Raw genomic sequence first — 23,959 nt, 5'->3', positions numbered from 1 at the left:
AAGATTGTAATGATAGTCATTGACATGATGACTATTTGAAATAATTACTAGATGAGGAGGTTAAATATGCATATCTCACAGTTTTGAGGTGACTTTTAGAGCACCGGCAATTTCTGGCCAAAACAATATTTATTGGTTAAACATTAAAACTTAACACAGGGATTAATTAATTGCTAGTTTGTCGGCATTCATGGGTAATTTAACGGCATGAAAATGCGTAAAAATGTTGCTAAGAAATATTGGACGGAGTGAGCGAGAGCTACACTCACAATTTCAGACACACACACACACACACACAGAGGCATCTTTGCAAACAGACATTGCACACATTAATCCAGGAGCACACATTTACACATAAACAAACACAGATTTGCACACATACACACACACACACACACACACACACACAGATTTGCACACATTCTCACAGAGATGTACATGGGTAGGAGCACTCACACACACACAAACATTTACCTGCCTTATTGAATGTCTGGAGCCCTGCTAAGACCCGTGGCCCCTGTTGAAAGGGAGAGTAATTGGAACGCTGCCAGGCTGAAGCCCAGTCAGAGCAGGAGCCAAAATGTTGCTAAAAGCAGTCGCTTCACTTGCCCAATCACAGCGATAACAGCAACTGGATGAATGAGTAATGGCTGTTGTTCTAATAGCAAATGATGATATCATCGCCAGACTTCTCTCTCTCTCTCTCACTTCTGCTCTTCTTTTCTCTCCCCTCTCTTCTGATCCCACCACCCCTTTCCCCATTGCTCCCCACCATGGGGTCTAATCGGAAAAATGGAAAACCCAGTACCATCGATTCGAACGACGCCTTGCCGAGCCGCAAGAACCCGCACTCACCTTTCTCCGAGCAATTACGGTTTTGGAGAGAGGGAGCCCAATCATGGCGTCCAAAGCGATTGGTCCGAGCCGCCACACACCCTCGTTAGAAAACTATTACAGGGCAGAATCGCTGTTCTGTCCAATCACCCCGGGCCTCCCCGAGGTCCCCCCACGGTTTCAGCTCCACACGGGTCTGGAATAGATGCTACAGAGCCAAAACAGTCGATCGCCGTGCAAAGACCAGCTCGCTACGTCGCTTTGTAACAGGCACGTGCAGAGGGCGTGGCTGATCTATTGATACTATAATAAAAATAATTTGGTCAAATACCCCAATAGGGATAATTTGAGGCTATTTTGGAGATGTCTACATAACATTACATTACATTACAGTACGTGATCATCGATCAGATGCTTTTATCCAAAGCAACTCACAATAAGTATTTTTTTTCACAGTCACAATTCACCTTCTGTAAGAACAAGCAGCACCAGTAGACAGGCCCTGAATAGAATAGAAGATAGAAAAATAGCCAAAAACAACAAAAATAATGGCCGGGACACAAGTGTTGTAGAGACAACGGTCATAAAACACTTTCTTTGAGGTTTTCCACCATAAAATATTTGAAGCTTGCTCAGGCAATTTGCATAGGGCGACGTGGCGCTGTCCCTGGCACTGAATGGAGTGGAGAGATAGACAGAACACATCACTCCGGTTCAACCGGTTTAGGGAGAGAGAGAGAGAGAGAGAGGCTGCATGGTATATGAGCAGAAAGACAGACAAAACCTAATGACCCTGACGCTGTTGACTATTTTTTTGTTGATTTTAGCAGTCATCTCTCAGTGGTTAGAATCGTTCATAAATTAAATTATTTTGCGTCTGGTAGTCCTACGTTCCGAGTGCTCCGATTCCCTAAATTGTGTGAGGACATACAGTAGGTTTAATACTAGCTTCACCACTGCTGTGAAATTAATGCATTATTTGATTTTGAAATAATAGTCTTGTGTTGTTGTGATTTAGCCATTCAGAGGCTATTGCATGGTAATCAATTCATTTCATTAAAGGGGTCCTACTGTGAAAAGCTCACTTTTTCATTGCTTGCAGATACATTTGGGTCTCTGATGGGTCTGCTAACACAAACTGTGAAATAAGACAACCCAGTCGGTTTTTAGTGAGCTGTCTGTTTCATAAAACATGTCATGAAACAAGCCATTCAGATTTGCAGCCCTTATCTCTATCATATCAAGAAAGAGGAATTAATACCAACTGTCCCTGATAAAACTACAGACGATGGAAATTTTATAAACGAATTGTGTTGTGCGTTTCTTTGTCGAAAAAAAAAAAAAAGGTATGCGGCTGCGCCGAGCAATCTGTTTTTTATAGTAGATGTATTTATTTTATTTTCCAACATTTCCTAGATGGAACAAAAAAAGCCCTGTGCAGTGCAACCCGCAATGGAAAAGTGAAAGTGTACATACTCGGGCTCACAGAACTAGCGGCATTTTCTTTTAAAGTGACACACACACTGAAATGGCACCAGGAACAGGAGGGTTATAGAGGCGTCTTGGAATGGCTAGAATGCATAATCTGAGTGGTAAAAACAAAACAAAATTCCAAAGACATGTTTTGGGCAACTCAGAGGCCTATATTAACTTGTTGAAAAGGAGCATAATAGGACCCCTTTAAACCTACCACCAGACCAATTTTAGGGGGTGACCTGGCAATCTGCCCCAAATATTCCTATTAAATATTACGGCCGTGACACATAAGCACATGGAAAAGGTTAGGCAGGTAAATTATTCGCACCTAGTCAAAATGCCACTATACTGCCACCCGCAGGATGGAAAACAATACAGAAATAGGCATAGCAGGATGACAACCTCCTGTTTTCCAATACCGTATAAAAACATTTGTCACTTCGCCATTTTTAACTGCCCCCTCACTTCATCCTGGCATGACATCACATCTCTGCCTGCGGGCAGAGAAGAGTTCGAGTTTTTATTTGTATTTGTTTAAAAAGGAAAGAGTTCCTCACATGGTCTACAGGTCCAGGTGGAGTTTGATGAGATGCGTTGTGGAAATTATAGACAGTTTGAATTAGACACTGTATATTAATAATAGAAGTACTGTACTATTTTAGTTTTGCTTTCATGTGAGTGACACAGACTTGTGAAAGAACAGCTGTATGACAACTAACTTAAAAAAAATGCATCTATTTCTATGCATATATCTTTATTGTCAACAATTTTATTTTTAACAATGTGTCAGAAGCTCTCTGGACGCTTTTAAATGTGCTCTAGGCTGCCTTTAAAAAGCTCACTCGGGAATCGAACGCTCAAACCCGAATCTCTCGCCCAGCGGCTTAAGTCTTTCTTGCCACCGAGTCTGTACAAGAGCTGCCGTCCCCTCCGATCATCTGGGAACGTCTGCGGTGACTTAGATGGAAGAATTGGGACTTGAACCCCAGTGTCCTGCTGGTTCCTTGTCAAATTGGCTCTATGGCGTATATGTGTATTATGTGCGTATGTATTAGGCAAAAATATAAGATAGCCCTATGTTTAATAAAAAATACAAATATCAAGAATCTATAGACATGCATTATCAAACAAAACAAGCTAGAATTGTCGTTCAAAGCCACTCATGCTGGACTCTAGTGCACATTGCAGTTCACACATTTAGTGCATGTTTTCATGAAGTAATCCAGACATCAAATTAAAAGACACAATTGCAGTTTGTAATTGAAATTCAACAGGTAATGACGGAAATGGCATTTTAAAACCTTAACTTTGAGCACCTGCCCTTCTTATTCTCTCTGCAGGGGCCTGCTGCCATGGAGCTATGTGTTCTCTTGTGAGATTAAACTAGATTCTATTCTCATCAAAGTGTCGGATTTAGCGAGCTCGTCCACCTCGCACCGCCGCTAATGGGAGATGACGGTGTGAAATGATTTTTTAACTCTGGCAACTAACTCACTAGATTATCAACGCTAAGTGATTAATGGGTTAGGGTTAGGGTTGGGTTCTGCACACTAAAGTTTTGATTTTATTACCAGTAAGGCGATATTCCCAAAACTGTTGAACTGGAACAGGTTTACATTGCAAATTATACACCGTGTTCCAAATTATTATGCAAATTATATTTTTCTCTGATTTTCCTGAATAGTCGATGCAAATGACAGTCTAATTTTCAAGTCATCAACCGTTAGGGTATAATTTGAATGTTACTGAACAAACCTCCCAATGATAACAGTATTTTTCTCAAAAATAAAAAACTCAACATGCACTGTTCCAAATGCACAACAGAGTTTCAAAACATTTTAAAGGTTATAAAGGACTGAAAATGGTCATTTGTTGATTTGTTGCAGCATTAGGAGGTCATATTTACTGAAATCAAAAGCTATTTCAATCAAAAACATCTCAACAGGCCAAGTTACATGTTAACATAGGAGCCTTCTTTGATATCACCTTCACAATTCTTGCATCCATTGAACTTGTGACTTTTTGGAGAGTTTCTGCTTGAATTTCTTTGCAGGATGTCAGAACAGCCTCCCAGAGCTGCTGTTTTGATGCAAACTGTCTCCCACCTTCATAGATCTTTTGCTTTAGGATGCTCCAAAGGTTCTCAATAGGGTAGAGGTCAGGGGAGGATGAGTTTCTCTCGTTTTATGCCCATAGCAGCCAATGACACAGAGGTATTCTTTGCAGCATGAGATGGTGCATTGTCATTCATGAAGATGATTTTGACACATGTCTATCCGCTCCGGGCTAATTCCAACTAGCCCACTCTCAATAAACTGGTGTCTACAATAACATGTGAGCTGGAGGTCCCTGAAGCCACTTGGATGGCATGTGGTAGGCGAAACTGCCACACTGGCACCTGAAGAGGGACTCTCCGGCACAGGGAAGGGACACAGAGGGGCTGTCCGAAGACGCCCTGGAGCCGCCCGCTGGCTTGTCAACGGGCAGCCCCAGCACCAACCCCAACCCTCTCCAGACTGGCAGCAGCAGCACCCAGGGTGTTCGATGGCGGACCGGGGGAGAAGCAACCGCAGCAGCCACCACCGGTCCTCTGCCCAGCAGCCTAGCAGCCAGGCCACCCCTCCAAGCAGCCCCCGCAACAGCCAAGTCCGGCCACGCCTTCACCAGCCAGCACAACAGCCCCAGGCCCTATGCTCCGGAAGGGAGGAGGGAGCAGTCCATCAACTGCCACCCATTGTCCTACTACCCCGTTGTGGCAGATCAGCCTGCCACACACCACTCGAGTGGTGTTTTCAGGGCCCTCCAGCACAGACACAAATGATGGGGTTGAAGACACACCAGGTTATTGTAAAGAGTGGGCAAGCTGGAACAGGCCCGGAAGAGATGGAAAACATGTCATGACAAGGGCCCTTCTCCTGTGTGTGGGGGGATGGGGGTTTTACCTGTTGTTCGTTATTTAGTCTAATGAGCAACAGGCATACAGCCACCCGGATCCTGGGCCCAATTACCTAGGCCCAAGAAAGGTGTGGCTGCTTAAACCACACCATCCCCACACCACACCAGTCCTTTCCAGTTTCCCATTTTATATAATCTAGAAAAATGTGAAAATGTCACACGCAATTTTCTGTCCTTAAATTCACTGACAGTAGCCTCGAACATACTGTACGTACCAACACGCGAGTCTGTCAAGGCAGAATTATTCATAGAGTCTTAATCTCAGTAAGTTGCAAAAGGCTGTGGAAGGCCCACATTTACAAGATTATACAAGATCTCGCCAGTTGCTCTACAGTACACCATTTGTATTGTTTAATTTGTGGAAGACAGAAAGCTTCAGGGGGATTTGACGGAGGGATTCGCCGTATGGATTGAATTGATGTGTGCTGTTGGACAAGTGAGACTTGATTAGCGGAATAATTTGTCAGCGACATGAAACCGTTTATCTCCAGAAGAGCCTTTTATGGCGGTAGTGGTCTGTCACTCCTTGCAGCCCATTTGTGGACTCTCCAGTGAGATACTTCTTCATTAAAGGACACTGTGAATAGAAAGAAACGCCTAAGACATCTTGAATCGCTTTCCCTTTCTGACTCACAATAAAGAAATGTTCACAACCGCGCGCGCGCGCACACACACACACACACACACACACACACTTCAATTACATATTCTAGCCATGCAAGATGAGTCTGAGAACTGTTGACTTTTCAAAGGGATCGTCTGCCAGAAGGAAATTCAGCGTAGTAAATCGGTCTTCATGGCAGAGGACAGTATGACGTTTCTTCAGAGGCATGCCTCATTGGAATTATCATTTCTTTTGATGTCATGACATGCGGTGGCATTTCAAGGGTGAAATATGTGAAACACGTTCCTTTGTGGAATCGGCCCAGGGGGACACTCGGACAAAAGGAACTCCAATCAGACCAGATACATGATTTAGAGCTATGAGAGTCATGAGGGGGCAAGGTCAGTGGAGTGACGGAGGATGATCACAAGCAACAAAAGGCATGAATTAGAACCTGCAGAACAAGTTTGCGTGTTTGGTTTTTACCTGTGTTGTATACGAAAACTGTTGCGAGATATTTTTGAATGACTTTCCAGGATTGATGGCACCGTCCGAGGCCTCTACTGAATACATTTATGCAGAAAGTAGTCGTTTCCCTGAATCAATTTCAATGCAAATCCCTCAACTTTGACATGTTCATTTGTAAAACAAGGGGTTGTAAAACGCAGGTTGGACACACCACCACAGTCTAGACCAGGGGTGGGCAGAGTTTTTGGCTCAGGGGCCAAATTTGATAAGACAGATGGGCCGGGTCAGCACAAGATGCATACATATCAAACATAAACAGAAAAAAAGCATTACAGTGTTAATACACTTACCTTTTAGAGGGAACAGTGTTGTTGATCACCCATTTTTGCCAGTGCATCGAAGTCTGGTGTTAGTTTTGTTGAGGCAATTCTCAGAACAGATCTGAGGTGTTCATCACTCAACTGGGATCTGTGGGGTGCTTTGTTGGTGTTCATCACACTAAAAGCCTGTTCACACACATACGTAGAGCCAAACAACACCAGCATCCTCTGAGCCGTCTCTTGGATGTTTGGAAATTTGGCTGCGCTTAATGAAGCATAAAACTCATCCAGTTTAAGAGAGTTGAACTTCTCCTTTAAGACGGTGTCACATTGGAGATCAATCCGTTCCAACTGCAACTCCTGTGGCGCCGTTTCAGGGTCTTGTGAGAAGGGACATGACACCGGCTGAAGTGACTTGTCAGTTTTCCGAAATCAGAGAACCGACAGTAGAATTCTTCATGCAGGTCATCCAGTAATTTCCTGTATTTTTTCACATGTTGCGGGGCCTCTTCAATGTAACCAGTGTGGGGAAATGAGCGAATGACTTGTTTGACATTTGCTTTGAGAATAAAGCTAGCTTGGTTTTGAAGGCTCTGACGTTTGTATGCATTTCATGCACAAACTGGTCTTTCCCTTGTAGTGTCACGTTCAGCTTATTCATGTGTGTCAGTATGTCCACAGCAAAAGCTAAATCACAAAGCCAATCTATGTCACTCAGCTCAGGAAACCTGTCAGCGTTCTCAGGTAGCTCCAAAAATGAGATAATCTCCTGTTTGAGCTCCCACACTCATTGACATACTTTCCCCAAACTTAACCAGCGGACATTAGAATGGTAAAGCAAGTCCCTGTGATCAGCGTCCGTTTCTTCAAGAAACGTAATAAACTGACGATGGTGAAGTCCCCTCGCTTGAATAAAGTTAACGAGTTTTACAACTGGCTTCACCACGTGGTCAAGCTGCGATACGGATTTACACAGTACACAGCTTCCTGGTGAATAACCTCCTGATCAGGGTTGTCCTCTTTCACCCTCTCCTGGATTCTTTTGAGCAGTCAGACGATTTTTCCCGTCAGATTTGGCGATCCATCTGTGGTAACGTTGGCTAGCGTACTCCAAGGTAGCTTGTGCCTCTTGATGACCGCCGACACACTGTCATACAAGTCCTCTCCCCATGTTTTCCCTTTTAGGAATTCCATGGCCAAAAACTCCTCCCTTATCTCAAAATTGTCATTAATCCCTCTGATAAAAATTAAAAGCTGAGCGGTGTCCTTTATGTCATTACTTTCGTCCAGTGCCAAAGAATATAATGTAAATGACGCCGCTTTTTTGTTTAGCTTGCTAGCTAAGTCTTCGTCAATTAGTTTAGTGGTTTGCTGAGCCTGCAAGCCGGCTGCCAACCTGTGAGTGGTAGCCGTCCGTTCTTGCGATGATTGGTTGTTAGCGTAATTAGCATGCTTGGTGGAAAAGTGACGGCTGATTGTATTCCTTTAAAACCACAATAGTTTCTTGGCAAATAAGACATACAGCCTTTGACCGGACTTCAGTGAAAAAGTATTTAGTTGTCCATTCCTTATTAAACACTCGGCACTCACTGTGGACTTTTCTTTTCTTTGGCCCACTCATTGTTGCAGATGGGTTCAGAGTAGTAGCAGAGTAATAACAGAGAGCCGCTCGGGCGCCACAAAATCAAGTCACTGCGCCTAATGCGCCACCTGGTGAAACGCCAGGCATTACAGGTCAAGGTCAAATGAATGCAGTCAAAATTATGAATTCTGTACCAATCTTCGGCGGGCCGGATTAAGAAGACCAACGGGCCGGATGTGGCCCGTGGGCCATAGTTTGCCCACCCCTTGTCTAGACAATAAAGGTTTAATAGCAAACTGGAGCCAACACTGTACAGCAGGGGTCAAGCAATTGCAGCCTCTCAAGGCTGAGGTGCTGACAATGGCCGATATTTTGATTTGCACTGACAGTCAATACCTATAGTCATCTAGCGTGTGAATTCTATAGGGCAGGGGTTCTCAACGTGGGGTTCGGGGACCCTCCAGGGGTCTTTCAAGAGGTTCCAGGGGTCCCCAGCAAAATGATTAATTGTTAAATGTTACCATTATTTAATTGAAAAGATGTTAGATAATGTGCAATAATGATAATTTTTGATCCACGTTTAACTGTTATCTTCCAAACTATAGTATCGGCAGGTATGGAGGTTTGGACTAAATCATATCTCCTGTAACAATAAAAATGTTCTCAGATTGGGGTCCCTCCCAGAGACTTAATCTTGTGGTCTTTGGCCGAACGTGTATCTAATTGAAGGTCCTTAATATGAAAAAGGGTGAGAATCACTGCTATGGAAGGTATAACTGGACCGGCAATGGACAGACAGTTTTTCAAACACAGTGTATCATTGAAAGCAAATGATTCGACTCTTTACATCAGAAAAAACAGCATCGATATATTTATAAAGGGAAGACGAGTCTACAGCTGGATAAATAATAATTTGAGAATTTTGTCAAAACATGTTCCTTCCCGTCTGCCTGTGAATCTCTACTTCTGCACATAAATCATACAATACAATACAACAGCAGATCAATACATCTACAATGCAAAAAAAAAAAGAATCAATGGAAAGATCACAGGTTTTGACACACAAAAGCCCAGATCAATCCCAGAGGTCCAGTATCAGATCATTCTAACCTCTTTGCGTTCATAATAAACAAGATGGCTCCTATCTCTCCATATCATCTGTTTTTGGACGAATGTGCTGCAGCTGCATTGTTTATTACAGTTGACGATTAACCGTATTAAAATAATTATTATCTCACACCTAATTAAAATAAAAATAAAAACAATAAAAACGTTTTAAATGTGATAATTGTATTGAAGTGAAAAATACAACAGTGTATTTGTACATTCCTTGGCTTTTGACAAATGTGTGTTTGGCTCACTGCCCGGGCGGTGACACCAGTGAACAGTGTAATTATCGGGACCCGAGGCCCCCGGAGCCGTTTGTTACAGTCGTTTTATAGTCGCACAAGTCCACATGGTCTCGGCCCGGGTCCAAAAAAACGCAGCTGACGACTTTCAGCGTAACAGGTTTCAGACCCGTACTTTGAATGAGGCAATGTGATAACAGAATTTGTGCGTGTGCCTTCATGTTAATGTGAGCCGGGTGCGTGCGTGTGTGTGTGTGTGTGTGTGTGTGTGTGTGTGTGTGTGTGTGTGCTCGGTCACATGCGATTAAGCAGCACTTGAGTCTTGTCAGTGAATTGAGTGATTAGTTCCATTTGAAGTACGTGTGTTAGTCCAAGTTCCTCAAATTGGAATTTACACTCGGGAGCAGTGTTGTGGCAAAGTTACACTGATGTGATATAGGTTCCGGGATTGGTTTCCCCCTCACTGTCACATTGAATCTCCACTATTAGTGCTGTTGATTATTTACCTTGCTTTGCTCATTATCGGTACCTCCCGTAGGGATGGTCCCCTATTGTAATTGTTCGGACATTTATTATTCTCAGAATTTCTTTCGGGCTAAAAGTGTCCGGAGCAGAACGACCGCGAGAGCTATGGACACAGCTCAAATGTTGTCAGAACCAGGACGTCACAGACACCCAATCGATCAAGTTTTATCCAAATCGATCACCATACGGAGCAGAAATTTGTGAATAACCGAGAATTCGCCCAAAAGCAGCCGAACGTTTGTGCTTCACCGACACGCTAACGTTCGAAAACGTTTTATTGGGCAATGGAACCAGATGAGTTTTAGAGTTAGACGCTTTGTGACATCATCATCCAATTTGTTATTAATGTGCAGGTTGTGGTTCTGAATGTCCATTCGCATTGTGCGCCGTGCGTGGTGTAGAGTCAATCGCTCCGTAGTGGTTAGAGGTTACAAACTAGGCGTGTATGTGTGTTTATGTTCCGCCTTACCCGGTTGATGTCTGCAGGGGCTGTTCCATTGATATTTAATCTCTTTTGGTCTTTTTGTAAATGAAAACATTGTATTCCGTTGTAACCCCATGTCAGATGTACGTTGTGCTCCTCCTTACTTTGCTTTACTTTGATAGGATAGGAAATCGACGAGTGCATGATGGGTTCATAATTCTCGGAACGCATCGGAAAAACAGCATCCTGAAAACTGCAAATAATAATGCAAAAACGCCAACCGTTTTCCGGTTTCATGGAGTCTTCCCCCATCGAAAAACCTGGACACAAAAACACACCCACAGAAACGCGTCACCACGTCGAGTCAAGTCCACCACCACTGTGGGAATGAGTGATGCGTTCATGTACTAGGAACGCGTCGGAGAACTAGAACCCGTGACTGAAATTCCGTCATTTCGCTTTGCTCCGAAAGCTTCCGTAAATACCTCATTAATGGCCCACACGAGACAAAACGTTAACTTTCGTCACTGACACTGCAGATCTATTTCCATAGGCAACACAGTGAGTTATAACAATGACAAGGTTTGGTTTAAAGGCAAAAATAGACGATTGTTGTAAGGTGTGTGGAAGATCTTCAAAATGTAATTTGTCACTAACATGACTAAAATCGATCCTGTGTATTGCTGCCTGCAGCTATATTTTACTTTGTTTTTGTCTGTCAAAAGCAAAAACAAGACTAATTTTAGTGTTACGCCTGGCTTTGTGCGGGTGTTTGGGATCATGTCCGTGGATAAAAGTTGCAGAGTTTAGGTCAAACTTATTTTATCGACCGGACCAACTGGACCATAAAAGATGTAGTTGGTCTCGTGCTGTCGGCCATTTCCAAAAACAACGTTGTACAATGTTTATTTTATGCATGTGGCGATCCCCTCTACTGAGGCTGGAAAAGGGTGTTTTTTTTTTTTTTTTTTATGAATTTACCCACCAACACACTGTAAAAAAAACAACAACTCTGCTACTCCGTGAACCACATTCTTCGGTAATTGCGTCCTGTGGGATTTAGGCTTCATTTGTTGTCCAGTGAAGAGGCCACCACTGCAGCAGGATACATTTAATGAATTGGTTTTGAAAAAAAATCCTCTCCTATGTTTTATTTTTCTGGATCAATAACTGAAAAAAAATAGAAATCATATATGGAATTTTTTTGTTTTACTCTTTTACACTTGTGCATTATCATATATATACAGTACATGTATTATATAATGAAAGAATCGATAAAGGTCATTGCTGGTTGAGTCATTATACCAACTCCTAACCTTAGGTCATGCTTACCCAATGTATTTTGTGTGGTAATTGGGGGACAATACCGCATTGAGTTATATTTCCGCAAATAAAATATAATCAGAGGAGTCTATTATTTGAAGGAGTGGTTAAAACTGCCTTGAGAATCAGCTCCCTAAAACCTTTTGCAAGGAGATCAGAACTCAATGCTCCTGCTCGCTGTCTAATATACAGCGGTTTACAATACAAAAAAACCCCCAAAAACAGTTTTTACTCTCAGCTATCAGGTGCTTTTTGTTACTTCTCCTTCACTGTAGGTAGACGAAAAATCATTTCTTGGAATAGAGTGTCCGGAAATCATCATTTCCACGAATTTCTCCGGCCGCCGCTTTAATAGACTCGAACGGACAAATAATGCATGTTTGGAGAAATAGCCGGTCCAAGAGGGAGAGCGGAGAGACTTCCAGGTATCGTACGGACACAAAGAGCCCGAGATAAAAACAAAAAGCCCCGCTCCCTCGGCTGGATCCATCTCCTTAAGATAGGATGATAAAAGCTTTGCATATTAATTTTTCCTCTTGCCACTCTGCCATTATGAGTCGCGTGGCACCGGCTGATAACGATGAGGCGGTGACAGCACCGCGCATCCAATACAGTTTGACTTGCGAGAGATTGCAAAGATCAGTCAGCGGAGCCGTGACTCATCCTCCGGCCATAACGCGGTAATTAAAACCAGGCGGGCTCGCCCTCTTCAAAACACAGAACATGGCCGTGTTCCTCGTGGCGCTAATCCTATCAAGATCACGCGGCACTCCTCTATAGGTGGCGGAGGCGGCGTTTTCAATTTGTCCTCTAATTACGTGCTCGCCGAGCATCAATATATGGGACCTTCCGAGGGATTACTCGATGTGTGAGGGAAGTCGACCCTCTGCCGTGGAAAAAGTGGATGAGTTCCGACTTGGAAAGTCCCGGCGCACTTTCGAAACACACTTTTCGACCTCGACCTCTGGGCTTCACCGGCGCAGCATGAAGCTGGTTTCGAAGCATCTTCATTAACACTAATTACCCCCATTTTGAGCTGATTGGAAGTTGTACAAGAAAAAATCATGGGCGCTGGACCATGTAGTCCACCCCGAGCACATTCTCGTCACTGGTGAATCCATTTGTCATTGATAATTAAGGATATTTCTGTTCAGGAAAGGCTGTAGGGAGCACTGCCTCTATGTTTGGTTTGATGGCTGCATTCCCTAATTCCCTCATTTCTCCGCCTTTGCTGCTACAAAGTAAACACCGCGTCCCACAAAAAAAAACCCAACCCCGGTAATAAACGTCAAACTCGATGTTTCACACCGATAATACAGTATATCAATCCAATCGATCACCCAAAACACAGCCGCGCACACAATCGAGGCCGCCGCCATTTAACAAGAGCTCCATTTGCAGATTGCAATTACGGGCTGGCATTTTAGCAGCTCCTAATGCGGCCCGCGGCTTCCTCCTGCGCTCGCGACGCGTAAGAAGTTTGGTCGTAATGAGCCGGCGGAAAGAGCGCCGGCGAGCCTCGCGCCCCAGCAGGTGACTAATGAGACCCTAACAGGATTGGTTTTGAATATCAATGCAGTAAACCGACATTAATTGTGACCTATTAGATTGGCTCCGCGCCCCACGCACTTCAGCACAATCACCGGCATTTAGAGATTAAAACGGACACGGGCGGGAGGTTTGACCGGGAGTTCGCCACCGCACATTTACCATGCGCCGTCCGGCGGCGGAGGTTTGGCAATCGCTTGAATGGGTAAATATAGTATGTGTGTGTGTTTGAGTTAGGGCGAGAGAGAGAGAGAGAGAGAGAGAGAGAGGGATGGAGTGGAGGACAGGGCAAAGGAACCAGGTAGGAAATGCTGCGAGAGCCCCGTCATCTCCGTGACAGTAATCACTGCAAATGGAATAAGTGTCTTTATCTCTCGCTTCTCACACAAACAGACGGAGAGAAAAATGCTCTCTCTCTCTCTCTCTCTCTCTCTCCCTCTTTGCCTTTTTCCTCCCTCTTTCAGAGTAATTGATTCGATATGAGCCCTGGCAAGTGTAATCTTCTTTTAATTAAGACCTGCTGCTGGCATAAGCTTCAGACTGATAGTGACTTAATATTCTCTTCCTCTCACCCCCCCTGCCCCCCGCACCCCGCCCTTCCATCACTTCACGTTCCTCTCTCTCGTTCCTCTTCCCCCACCTTTACCCCTTTTAACTTTCCTTTTTTAATCTCGCCACTTTTAATCCACTTTTACCCTTTACCCCCAACCCCTTGTCTTATCACCTCTTTTTTCTTCCCCTCATTGTGTGTGTGTGTGTGTGTGTGTGTGTATGTGTGTGTATGTGTGTGTCTGTGTGTGTGCGCGATTTATTTTCTCCCCTTCAAATCGCCCTCTCATTTCTCATCTTTTCGCCCATCTTCCACTTCATTTCCTGGACTGAAGTCCCAGCACTACGAGGAGGAGAAGAGAGCCTTCAGCCGGGAAATCATTGTCCTCAACAATCACCTGGTGGAGGCCAAGATCACCATCGACAAGCTGAGGGAAGACAATGTGAGTCCAGCTCATTACCTCAGCCCCGCCGCAACGTCCGGCTTAGGCAACAGAGAAACACACACCACGATGTGTCTAAATGCAAACAGCGCACTTATCTACGTTTATTATCTCATCAGAGGAAAGTGGTTATGTTGTGAATTATTATTTTTACAGTGGTACTTTGACTTACAAGTTTAATTTGTTGCGTGACAGAGCTCGTAATTCAATCTGCTCGTACAGCAAATCAATTTTCCCCATTGAAATTAATTGAAATGCCATTAATCGTTCCCAGCCCCTCAAAAACCAAACCAACCAACCAATTTTTTTTTGTTGCATGTTTTTAAATAAGAAAAATGTATTTATAAATAACAAATAACGTATAATAATAAGCATAATTAGACATAATAAAAGAGAATGTAAAGAAATAGACTGGTTTTATAAAGTGTAGTGAAAAAGTGGAGTATAAAGTGACCTTGGAGATCAGACGACTTGGACTTACGGAAGATGCTGGCTGTGGAGGGAGGAGGAGATAGCAGGAGGAGGTTGGAGGAGTTCGTTTTGTGCTTTTTCGGTCGCTTTCGTTTGTTGCTGCACTTTATTGCTGAATTTAACTGCTGTAATTTATTTATTAATTTATTTTTCACTTCACTTTCGCCTAACTTAAAAAAAATTTGCCAATTCCATCACACGCACACCTCGCTCATGTATTTCTATGATTTCATGCTTTAATTCAATCGACATCATCCGCTTCTTCTTCTCAGCCCTTACTTTCTAAGGACCCATGATTAGAATTTTATACATTTTTTTTTTTACAAAATAACTGCACAAAACGCACAAGTCTCGAGCACAAAACACAAACGCTCAGGTAACCACGTGAGGTGAAGGACTGCGACGCGGGACGCTGGCCGGATTCGCTCGCTACGCCAACTAGCGGCGGTGCACCTGAAGCTCGCTCCTCGTAACTAAAATCGACGGAACGACGGCTCGTAACTCGGAAAACTCATATGTTAGTGCACTCGTAAATCAAGGTACCACTGTATTATTATTAATGAAGGAAAACACTGGTATTTGGTATTTTTTGACCTACGCCTCGTTTTTCAATCATTGGGACTCTATTTAAATTGATCCAGTATTGACAGAATGGCTTCAGGAGACATAGTACAATGGGGGAAATCACGGTTGCCGAAGAAGGCGGTCCCGATTTCCCCCCTGTACCACATCTCCCGAAGCTTTTCGCTCAACGCCGGATCAATTTAATGGATTCTGATGCCAATCACTCATTGATCGCAAAAAAAAATTAAAGCTTGGGGTTAAAAAAAAAAAAAGAAAGGAGTTTTCCTTCGAGCGGAGTTCCCATTCCTCAGAAAATTGGAAGACGTTTGCCGCTGTAAGTCATCAGTCTAGATTTTTGGATGGACTGTATAGGTGGTGGGAATTCTCGTTGACACATTACCGTGGCATTTCAACAAGAGCCACGCCAAAATAAATCCGCTGTTCTTTGTGATTTTTTGCGACATAAAAAAAATTGTCCCCGTTAAACGACGCCGCGGCAGACTGAGGAATTACCCCCCAAACCAGTGGGCGTTTAAGAGGAATTACTCCTAAACCAGTCGGTATATTACAGATTTTCTTTTTAATCAATGGGCATGCACAGGAGCGCCACAAGACTGAGATTGGGGTCACGCGGACCTCGGGGGCAAGGGAACGCCGCAATCTGGTGTCTTACTCGCGTTCAAGTGATTTTTATTGGTATATCTACTCGGGTTCGAGGCGGGTTAGGCTTTCTCTCCTTGGGCTACAGTCACTCAAACACTTCTGAGCCGCAGAGTATTCAGAAAATCCCTCCAGATTGAGTCAGACTGATTGGGGTCACGTTTCGCTCTGAGTGGGAGAAAAAGTTTCTCCCGGTTTGGAAGGCAGCGGCGAGGCGTGCCATTTCCTCCAGACGGCGAGCTCTAAATACAACGCCCATGGTTTCAGATGAAGACAATTAGCAGCAAAATGTGTGAAGGCGTACATGTAGGAACTGGATTTCAGAGGTCTCCGTTCGCGGTTTTGTTTTTTTTCCCCCAATCCTGATCCTGTCCCTGCTTCAAATACATGACAACAATACCTGGACGCCTGGTTGACCGAGTCAAATATTGCCACTAAAACAGACTAAAAGCACAAACCCCTGTCGGAAGTTCCCAGGAGAAACATAGCACACAACTGGCAGTGACGAAGACATCAAGGAAAAACCACATTTCTATTTGTGTCATCTTTTAAACCCACAGGGTCTCAGCTGTGCTCTCCCAAAAAAAAAAAGAAAGAAAAGAAAAGAAAAGGAAAATGAAGTTGTTCCGAAGCAGTCACTGTTTACTTGGGAAACCAAATCCATCAAGGAGAAGACTTTGATGCAGCTTAGACTCATTTCAGGAGTGCGGCGAGAAGCAATGTGGCCAACACAATGAGACCTGGCCTGGAAAGCAAGAAAGAAAGAAAGAAAGAAAGAAAGAAAGAAGGAAGCATATTAGGCTAGGGCGGTAGATAAGTCCATTCACAACTGATGAAATTTGCAGCGGCTGCGTGAGGCGGATTGGAGATGTATTACAAGCCAAAAAGTTCGGTGGAGTTAATACAATTCAGCAGACCTTTAATGTCATCTCCAGCCGCCCCCAGGGGGGTTAAAGGGTGAAAAAACAAATTGTTTCCCGACAGACACATTTTAACCAACATCCACGGCTCAGTTTGTTCATTTAATGGACTGGACTGGCGTGTCTCTCCCTGATATGGAGCAAACACGTTCACAAACATAGTGTACATGTACACAGCTCAGCCACAACATTAAGACCACTGACAGGTGAAGTGAATAACATTGATCATGTTGTTCCAGTGGCACCTGTCAAGGGGTGGGATATATTAGGCAGCAAGCTACCAGTCAGTTCTTGAAGTTGATTTGTTGGAAGCAGGAAAAATGGACAAGTGTAAGGATCTGAGCCACTTTGACAAGGACCAAATTGTGATGGCTAGAAGCCTGGGTCAGAGCATCTCCAAAACGACAGGTCTTGTGGGGTGTTCCTGGTATGCAGTGGTTACTACCTACAAAAAGTGGTCTAAGGAAGCACAACCGGTGAAACGGCGACAGGGTTATGAGCACTCAAGGCTCATTGACACACATGGGGAGCAATGTTTGGCCCATCTGGTCCGATCCCACAGAAGAGCTGTTGTAGCACCAATTACAGAAAAAGTTAATGCTGCTATGATAGAAAGGTGTCAGGACACACAGTGCATCACAGCTTGCTGCGTATGGGGCTGTGAAGCCACAGAGCGGTCAGAGTGTTCATGCTCGTGTCCACCACCGAAAGCTCCTCCAAAGGGCACGTGAGCGTCAGAACTAGATCATGGAGCAATGGAAGAAGGTGGCCTGGTCTGATGAAACACGTTTTCTTCTACATCATGTGGATGGGCGGGTGCGTTGTTTACCTGCGGAAGGGACGGCACCATGATGCACTATGGGAAGAAGACAAGCCGGCAGAGGCAGTGTGATGCTCTGGACAATGTTCTGCTCTGAAACCTTGGGTCCTGGCATTCATGTGGATGTTACTTGGACACGTACCACCTACCTAAACATTGTAAGGCGGCTCAGAGCTGTATTGGCAGCACGAGGGGGGCCGACACAATATTAGGCAGTTGGTTTTAATTTGGTGGCATACACATCCACGCGCTAAAATGCAAAAATCGCTTATGAACATGCTTAGACCCACATGGTCCATTTTCAAAAGTGGGAAATGACACAAAGCGCAGATGGAGAGAATACAAATCAGCTTGGGGTCACAGTATGAGATTGATCCTATCCTGTATTGGCAGATGTGTAAAACACAGGCAACGCTACATGGCGATTGATGAGCCAAGCTCTGTTCAGGGACAAGTGATGCAAAACATTGGCCTGTAGAGACTGGGTTAGGGCCTTCAAACATTGAACGTTGAATTTTTTATTTTGTCAGGAAAAACTTTCTGTTTTTTTCTTTCTTTCTTTCTAAAAGAACACGTTAGACAGGCAGGAATACATTGTGAAGGATGAAGGATAATTGTATTTATCCTTCATCCTGTACTGTACTGTATGTAGCATACTGTACCGCATTCTGTGTCACTGTTCTGGGTTGTTCGGTGTTACCATATTGCTGTGCCGTACTGTATACTGTGCTGTATATCTCACAAACACTACCTTACTTTATTCACATGCCACTTTAAAGCACATATCGGTATACATAAATAGCCTATCCCATATACATAAGCCTATTCCCTTTATCTATTTTGTACCCCCACCCTGCATTACCCTTGAGTTCTTAAACTATTTTATTTTATTCCATATATTTTATTTTATTCTATAGTATTCGACTTACTGCATTACGTTTTAGGCATCAGTTAGTTAGTCAAGTAGAGATTCCTTACGTAGCTTCTGTGTTCAGTCTAGGACATATTGTGTGTAATCACCGGGTGCGTTGCATTGACATTTCACTGCATATATGTATGAAAGTATGTATATGTATGTGACGAATAAACCTCTTGAATCTTAAATCTTAAAGGACGCGGATATATTCATCAAGGAAGCGACAATAAAGACACAATCTTGCCGGGGAATTGGATTGTAACTGTGCAACAGTGGAGTGTAGTGATGATTAATGGGTGAAAACAATGAGTTACCTTTCTATGTCTTTCAGGAGCTGTACAGGAAGGACTGCAACCTGGCAGCCCAGCTGCTGCAGTGCTCCAAGTCTCAGTACCGATCCCACAAGATGTCTGAGGTAACTTCCCCGACACCACATTCGATTAAGATGAATAATTACGCCGCTGTTACACACACACACACACACACACACACACACACACACACACACACACACACACACACACACACACACACACACACACACACACACACACACACACACACACACACACACACACACACACACACACACACACACACACACAGGATATAGCAGACTACAGCAGAATAGCAATGCCTGGGTTTGAGTGAGTGAATGGAATCGATTCTGTCACATATTGAGGATAAGTAAGTGACATGGGTCTAAAACTACTTGTGAAATCCTTCAAATAAATGCATGCAAATGCATTGCAAACACATCAATAAATACATTATGCATTTTTTCCTTCCAGGTGTTAACATGAAGCATTGATGTGAATTTAAAACACATACTGGGAGAATAGATAGATTTCCCAGATACTAATTAAATTAGTGGTAGAACTTGGCGTACTATTCCACTACATATATTCTAGTATATAGCAGTTACTGGACCATTTTGTCCACTTTCACTAATGCATTTGGTATTGCGGATGCATGTTTTTTTTGTCTGAGAGGAAGGATGGATAGCAACCAAATGCTCTTACTGAACCCTGAAAGGCGTCCTCTTCGCCGTGCTCAGTCTCTTTATTCAGACTAATGAAGGTCTGCTGTCTCAAGCACCGTCTGTCTGGATTCTGATCCCGTCTGCACAGTTGAACGGATAAAAGCAGCGACGATCGGGTCCGGGAGCACATCCCGTTCCCAGTACAAGCTCATGAAGCGAATTATCTTAAGTTATTTCATGTGCATTCTTTGTAATGGATCAAATTTATATTTGGTATATTTGGGTGCAAGTATATAAGTACGCAATGAAGGGCATGGGAAATGGACTACTTTGATAAATGCTTTATAAAATAGTCCAATTAATTGATTCGAAGGTCACTTTTCTAGATGGAGTAACATGGTGATCCAGCCAAACACTGTTTGTTACTAACGAATAAAGAGGACGGCGTATCTGTTTGGTTTCACATGGATTACTACAGCGGGACGATATTGTGTTTAACTTTTAATTAAGATTTGCCTCCGATATCAATTGGCTGAGCTGGCTAATAGGGAGCGCGTTGTAAGTTATACTGTCATGTGTTCCCCCTGCAGCCTCACCTACTTTCTCATTCTATTCCCTCTGGGAGAGACAGCGGAATGCTAAAAATAGCTCAGACTTCAAACATGCTGGTTAATTTATGCCGTGGTGAGCTTCTATTTCTTAACAAAGCCAAGTCAGTATTTTATCTTCCTTTCTATTCCCAGCTGGAAACCCGGAGCACTGGTTTAATTTGAATATAAGCCGTTCCCCTGTGGGGCTGATGTGTGTTTGATGGTAGAGAGTAAAAAGAACAGAGTCAGAGAGACAAAAAGTGAATAAGTGGGAAAGAGAAAGGGAGATATAAGGGCATACCGTTCCAGAAAAGTGGGGAAGCGAGCGGGGTAAAAAAGATGACAAGGAAAAACATGTTAACGATATAAAGAGAGAGCTCACAGTACGACGGCAACCGTTCCCTCTGACCACGACCTGCTTATTATGTGAAGCAATGACACAACGTGTAATTGACAGGCGCTTCTTCAGACTCAAACTAATCAAACATTGACAGATTTTACTAAGTGGAATAAAGAAAAAGAGCAAAATAATATTCATAGAGAGGGAGAGCTGGAGCAAATGAGTAAGAGGATTGAACATTATATCAAAGACATTATGATACAAATTACTGCTTGAACAAACAGTAGTGCAATCACGCTGACAATCTTAAATCTTGTACATCCCATTTACTCCTGGAGGATAGTGTGTCTCGCCATTTGCAATTGATCCTTTGTCCGTTTTAAAAATGAGAGATAAAAAAACCAAAGAATCTGAGGAAAAATCAACTTTTGAAATTGTCGACTTGAAGAAAACAGCGTTAACAAGTCTGGACACGAGAAAAAGCAGAAAAACACACACACAGACAGGGTTGGCTGCAAATGCCAGACCGGTTCGTTAGGAAGGCGGACGCGTGCAAGTCCCGCGGGGGTTCATGAGCTTGTGTGGACTGTGCGAGGGCGGCGAGAAATGAATAACTTTTCCCGAACTAGAACTACAGATTGGAATCTGTGAGAGACGGCACCAAAATACAAAGCTGTGCAGGCGCAGGGGGAACGGAAATGATAATGTTTGGGGATGAGATCGTAGCAGATTGTCGAAATGCTGAATGAAAGTCTTGATGAATTCTTCACATTACAAACTGAAAGCTTTTCTGACGAAACGTCGGGAGCGTCTCACTCAGCAACTTCGGCATTGTTGCACTATCTGCAGTTATCCGTATTCTTTTGATCCGTTCTTTCCTCTTTTTAGACAATTCGATAACATTTCCACATTCACCGACCCGCTTTCCCCTCTTTTGTATTTTGTCTGTCACTCAGTTGCCCTTGGATTTCCAAGAGCGCGTCAGCTCCCACATGGAGAAGCATAACCGTGGCAGCGGTGCCTCCATGTCAATGTGTCACTCCACTTACTCCGATTCCATCCCCACATCCATAATCGCAAAGGTCCTGGAAAAGCCTGAACCAGGAAGTGGCTGCCCAGTGGCACGCTCTCCCAGCCCGCAAGCCCAGGATGGCGACTTTCAATCCGGAACAGGAAGCACTGACCAGCTGAACCGGCGTACTGCGTACAAGACCTCCGACCTGTACTGCAGCGACACGGCGCTCTACTGCCCCGAGCGCTGGCAGGCCACGGAGCGGCGGCAAAGCGTCGACCTCAACGGCACTCGGCTGCTCCAGCTCCACACCCAGAATTCCACGGACAGCAACCCGGATGAAGAGGCCTACCACTCAGGCAGCTTCTCCCACCACGAGGCCCCTTCCTCCTTCCATCAGCACGAGTTTGGCACCGGTTCCCTCCCTGCTTCCAGTTCCTACTCTAGTTTCAGCATCGCATCGGATGAGAAGGGAGGAGTGGGCGGAGGTTGCGGCCGCACCGCTAGCAGCACCTTGTCCTCGTCACACCAGGCTCTCTATATGGACTGGCGGGACGGTAGCAGTGGGGACTATGAGCGCAAGGGCATGTCCTCTTATGAGAAAAATAATATGAGCTTCCCAAAGTCCCAGAGCATCCAACACATGGCGCCCACCAGGAGCCCACAGCGGGGCAACTCACCAGCATACACAAGGACGGCATCATGCTTCAGTGAGCCGTACCACTCCAGCAGCCCTCGCCTGGCCACTTCTCACAGCATGGGGTCAACCTTGGGGTTAGCCCAAGCGCACAGCGGCGGCGCAGAAAGCACAGGGAGCATCCACGTCCCCGAGGACGAGCTGAGCAGCCGCTGGAGGCAGCTCAGCGTGGAGGACATGAACACCTTCTCGTCATCCTACCGCGACATCACAGGTCGCATTTCCCCATACAGTTTCTCTGAGCGCCACTTTGCAATGGGCCCCTCCAGCAAGGTGAAAGTGGGGCCCCTGTACAGCAGCTTCCAAGAAGGAGATGACGTCTTCCACAGCCTTGTCCTGGACCGGTCTTTTGCTGTGGGTTCCCCTTCGCCCAACCGCAACACGAGCCCGAGCGCCAAGCATTCAGGTGTGGGGCATCATAAAAAGGAGAAAGCCCCTGTGCTGTACAGGGCCACGGATAGCCAGGACTCAGAGTGCAGTTTGTTCTTTTCAGGGAGCTCCAAAGAGGAGGGAGCGACAGCAGGAAGCGGCAGCAAGAAGGACTATGTCAATCTGAGTGCAGACAGCTCGACCGAGTCCTTACGCCAAAGCTCCCTAGAAGCCTCGAGTCTCCAGCACTACCCCTGTCCCAGGCCCAGCTCCCGGCCCCGCCCGAGCTCCAGCTCCGCCCTCAACATCGGCCCGGCCCTCCCAAAGAAGACATCTCCAAGATACCAAAAATTTGGTAGCACGGGGCTGACGAGGAAGGACAGTCTAACCAAGGCACAGCTGTATGGTACACTACTGAACTGAGTAAGACACTCAAAATAAAGTTCTTCACTTTATGCATGATGTTGATAATGATTCCTAATGTAGTGTACTGTATCGTATGTTCCCAAAGTTCCCTGCGGGAAAAACACCAACCTGCGGCGCGGACGGGTGGTAACGTTGTTGTTTTATGTATCTTAGCCAAGGCACGTTTCATTCAGTCTGCAATGCAACAAAGTTGGGTTTTTTTTTCTATTGAGATTAATGATAGAGTAAAGCTATCAGAGACCAGCTGTTCAATATGTTCTTTGTATTGATATGATTTAAATGTACAAAGCTCAGAGTGAGTGGAGCCAATCTGAGATCCCCCAAGCATGTAGAGGAAGAACAGCAACGCGAGACACAGCTAAATATAAACTGCTACCCGCCCCGTTCTGTTTTGACAGCAAAACCAGCAATAGAACATTTATTCATACTAGATATATACAGTACAGTTAATGGCAATGTGTAATTGCCACAACCACCATTCCCACATCTCACTATCTAGACTTAATTAACATGATGTTTGGGGAAAGGAAAGGTTATCCATTATGTATAGAGTACCCTGCAGACTGCGGGCTGTTAAATAGCGAGTTCCTCTCTCCATTTTCTCTTGAACTAAACGCATGCTGTGTAATGCATATGTGAAAAAAAGCCGAAAAAGAAATGTGTTTCTAGCTCATTTGTTTGGCAAAAGGGACAATTCTGTAAGCACAACTCATGTACAGGGACGTTTTTTTTTTCTTCTTTTCTATCGAGCTCAGCGCAGTGTTTCCAGCGCTGGTTCAGAGACACTGGGGG

At 44.4% G+C, this 23,959-nt stretch overlaps 1 protein-coding gene across 1 annotated transcript in view; it reads left to right on the top strand.

The window, feature by feature from the left end:
• The window catches only part of begain (brain-enriched guanylate kinase-associated), a gene marked incomplete at both ends in the record, with an annotated part of 34,391 nt that extends 11,227 nt beyond the window's left edge, over positions 1 to 23,164 (top strand). Inside the window, 3 exons of the mRNA XM_080012582.1 lie at positions 14,293 to 14,400; positions 19,083 to 19,166; positions 21,620 to 23,164. Of these exons, the coding sequence (XP_079868708.1) occupies positions 14,293 to 14,400; positions 19,083 to 19,166; positions 21,620 to 23,164 (1,737 nt within the window). The remainder of the gene's footprint in view (positions 1 to 14,292; positions 14,401 to 19,082; positions 19,167 to 21,619) is intronic.
• Positions 23,165 to 23,959: the final 795 nt, after the last annotated feature.

This window comes from Zeus faber (genome assembly GCF_960531495.2).
Source record: "Zeus faber genome assembly, chromosome: 13".
NCBI lineage: Eukaryota > Metazoa > Chordata > Actinopteri > Zeiformes > Zeidae > Zeus > Zeus faber.
This window is presented reverse-complemented; position numbering and strand designations above follow the sequence as displayed.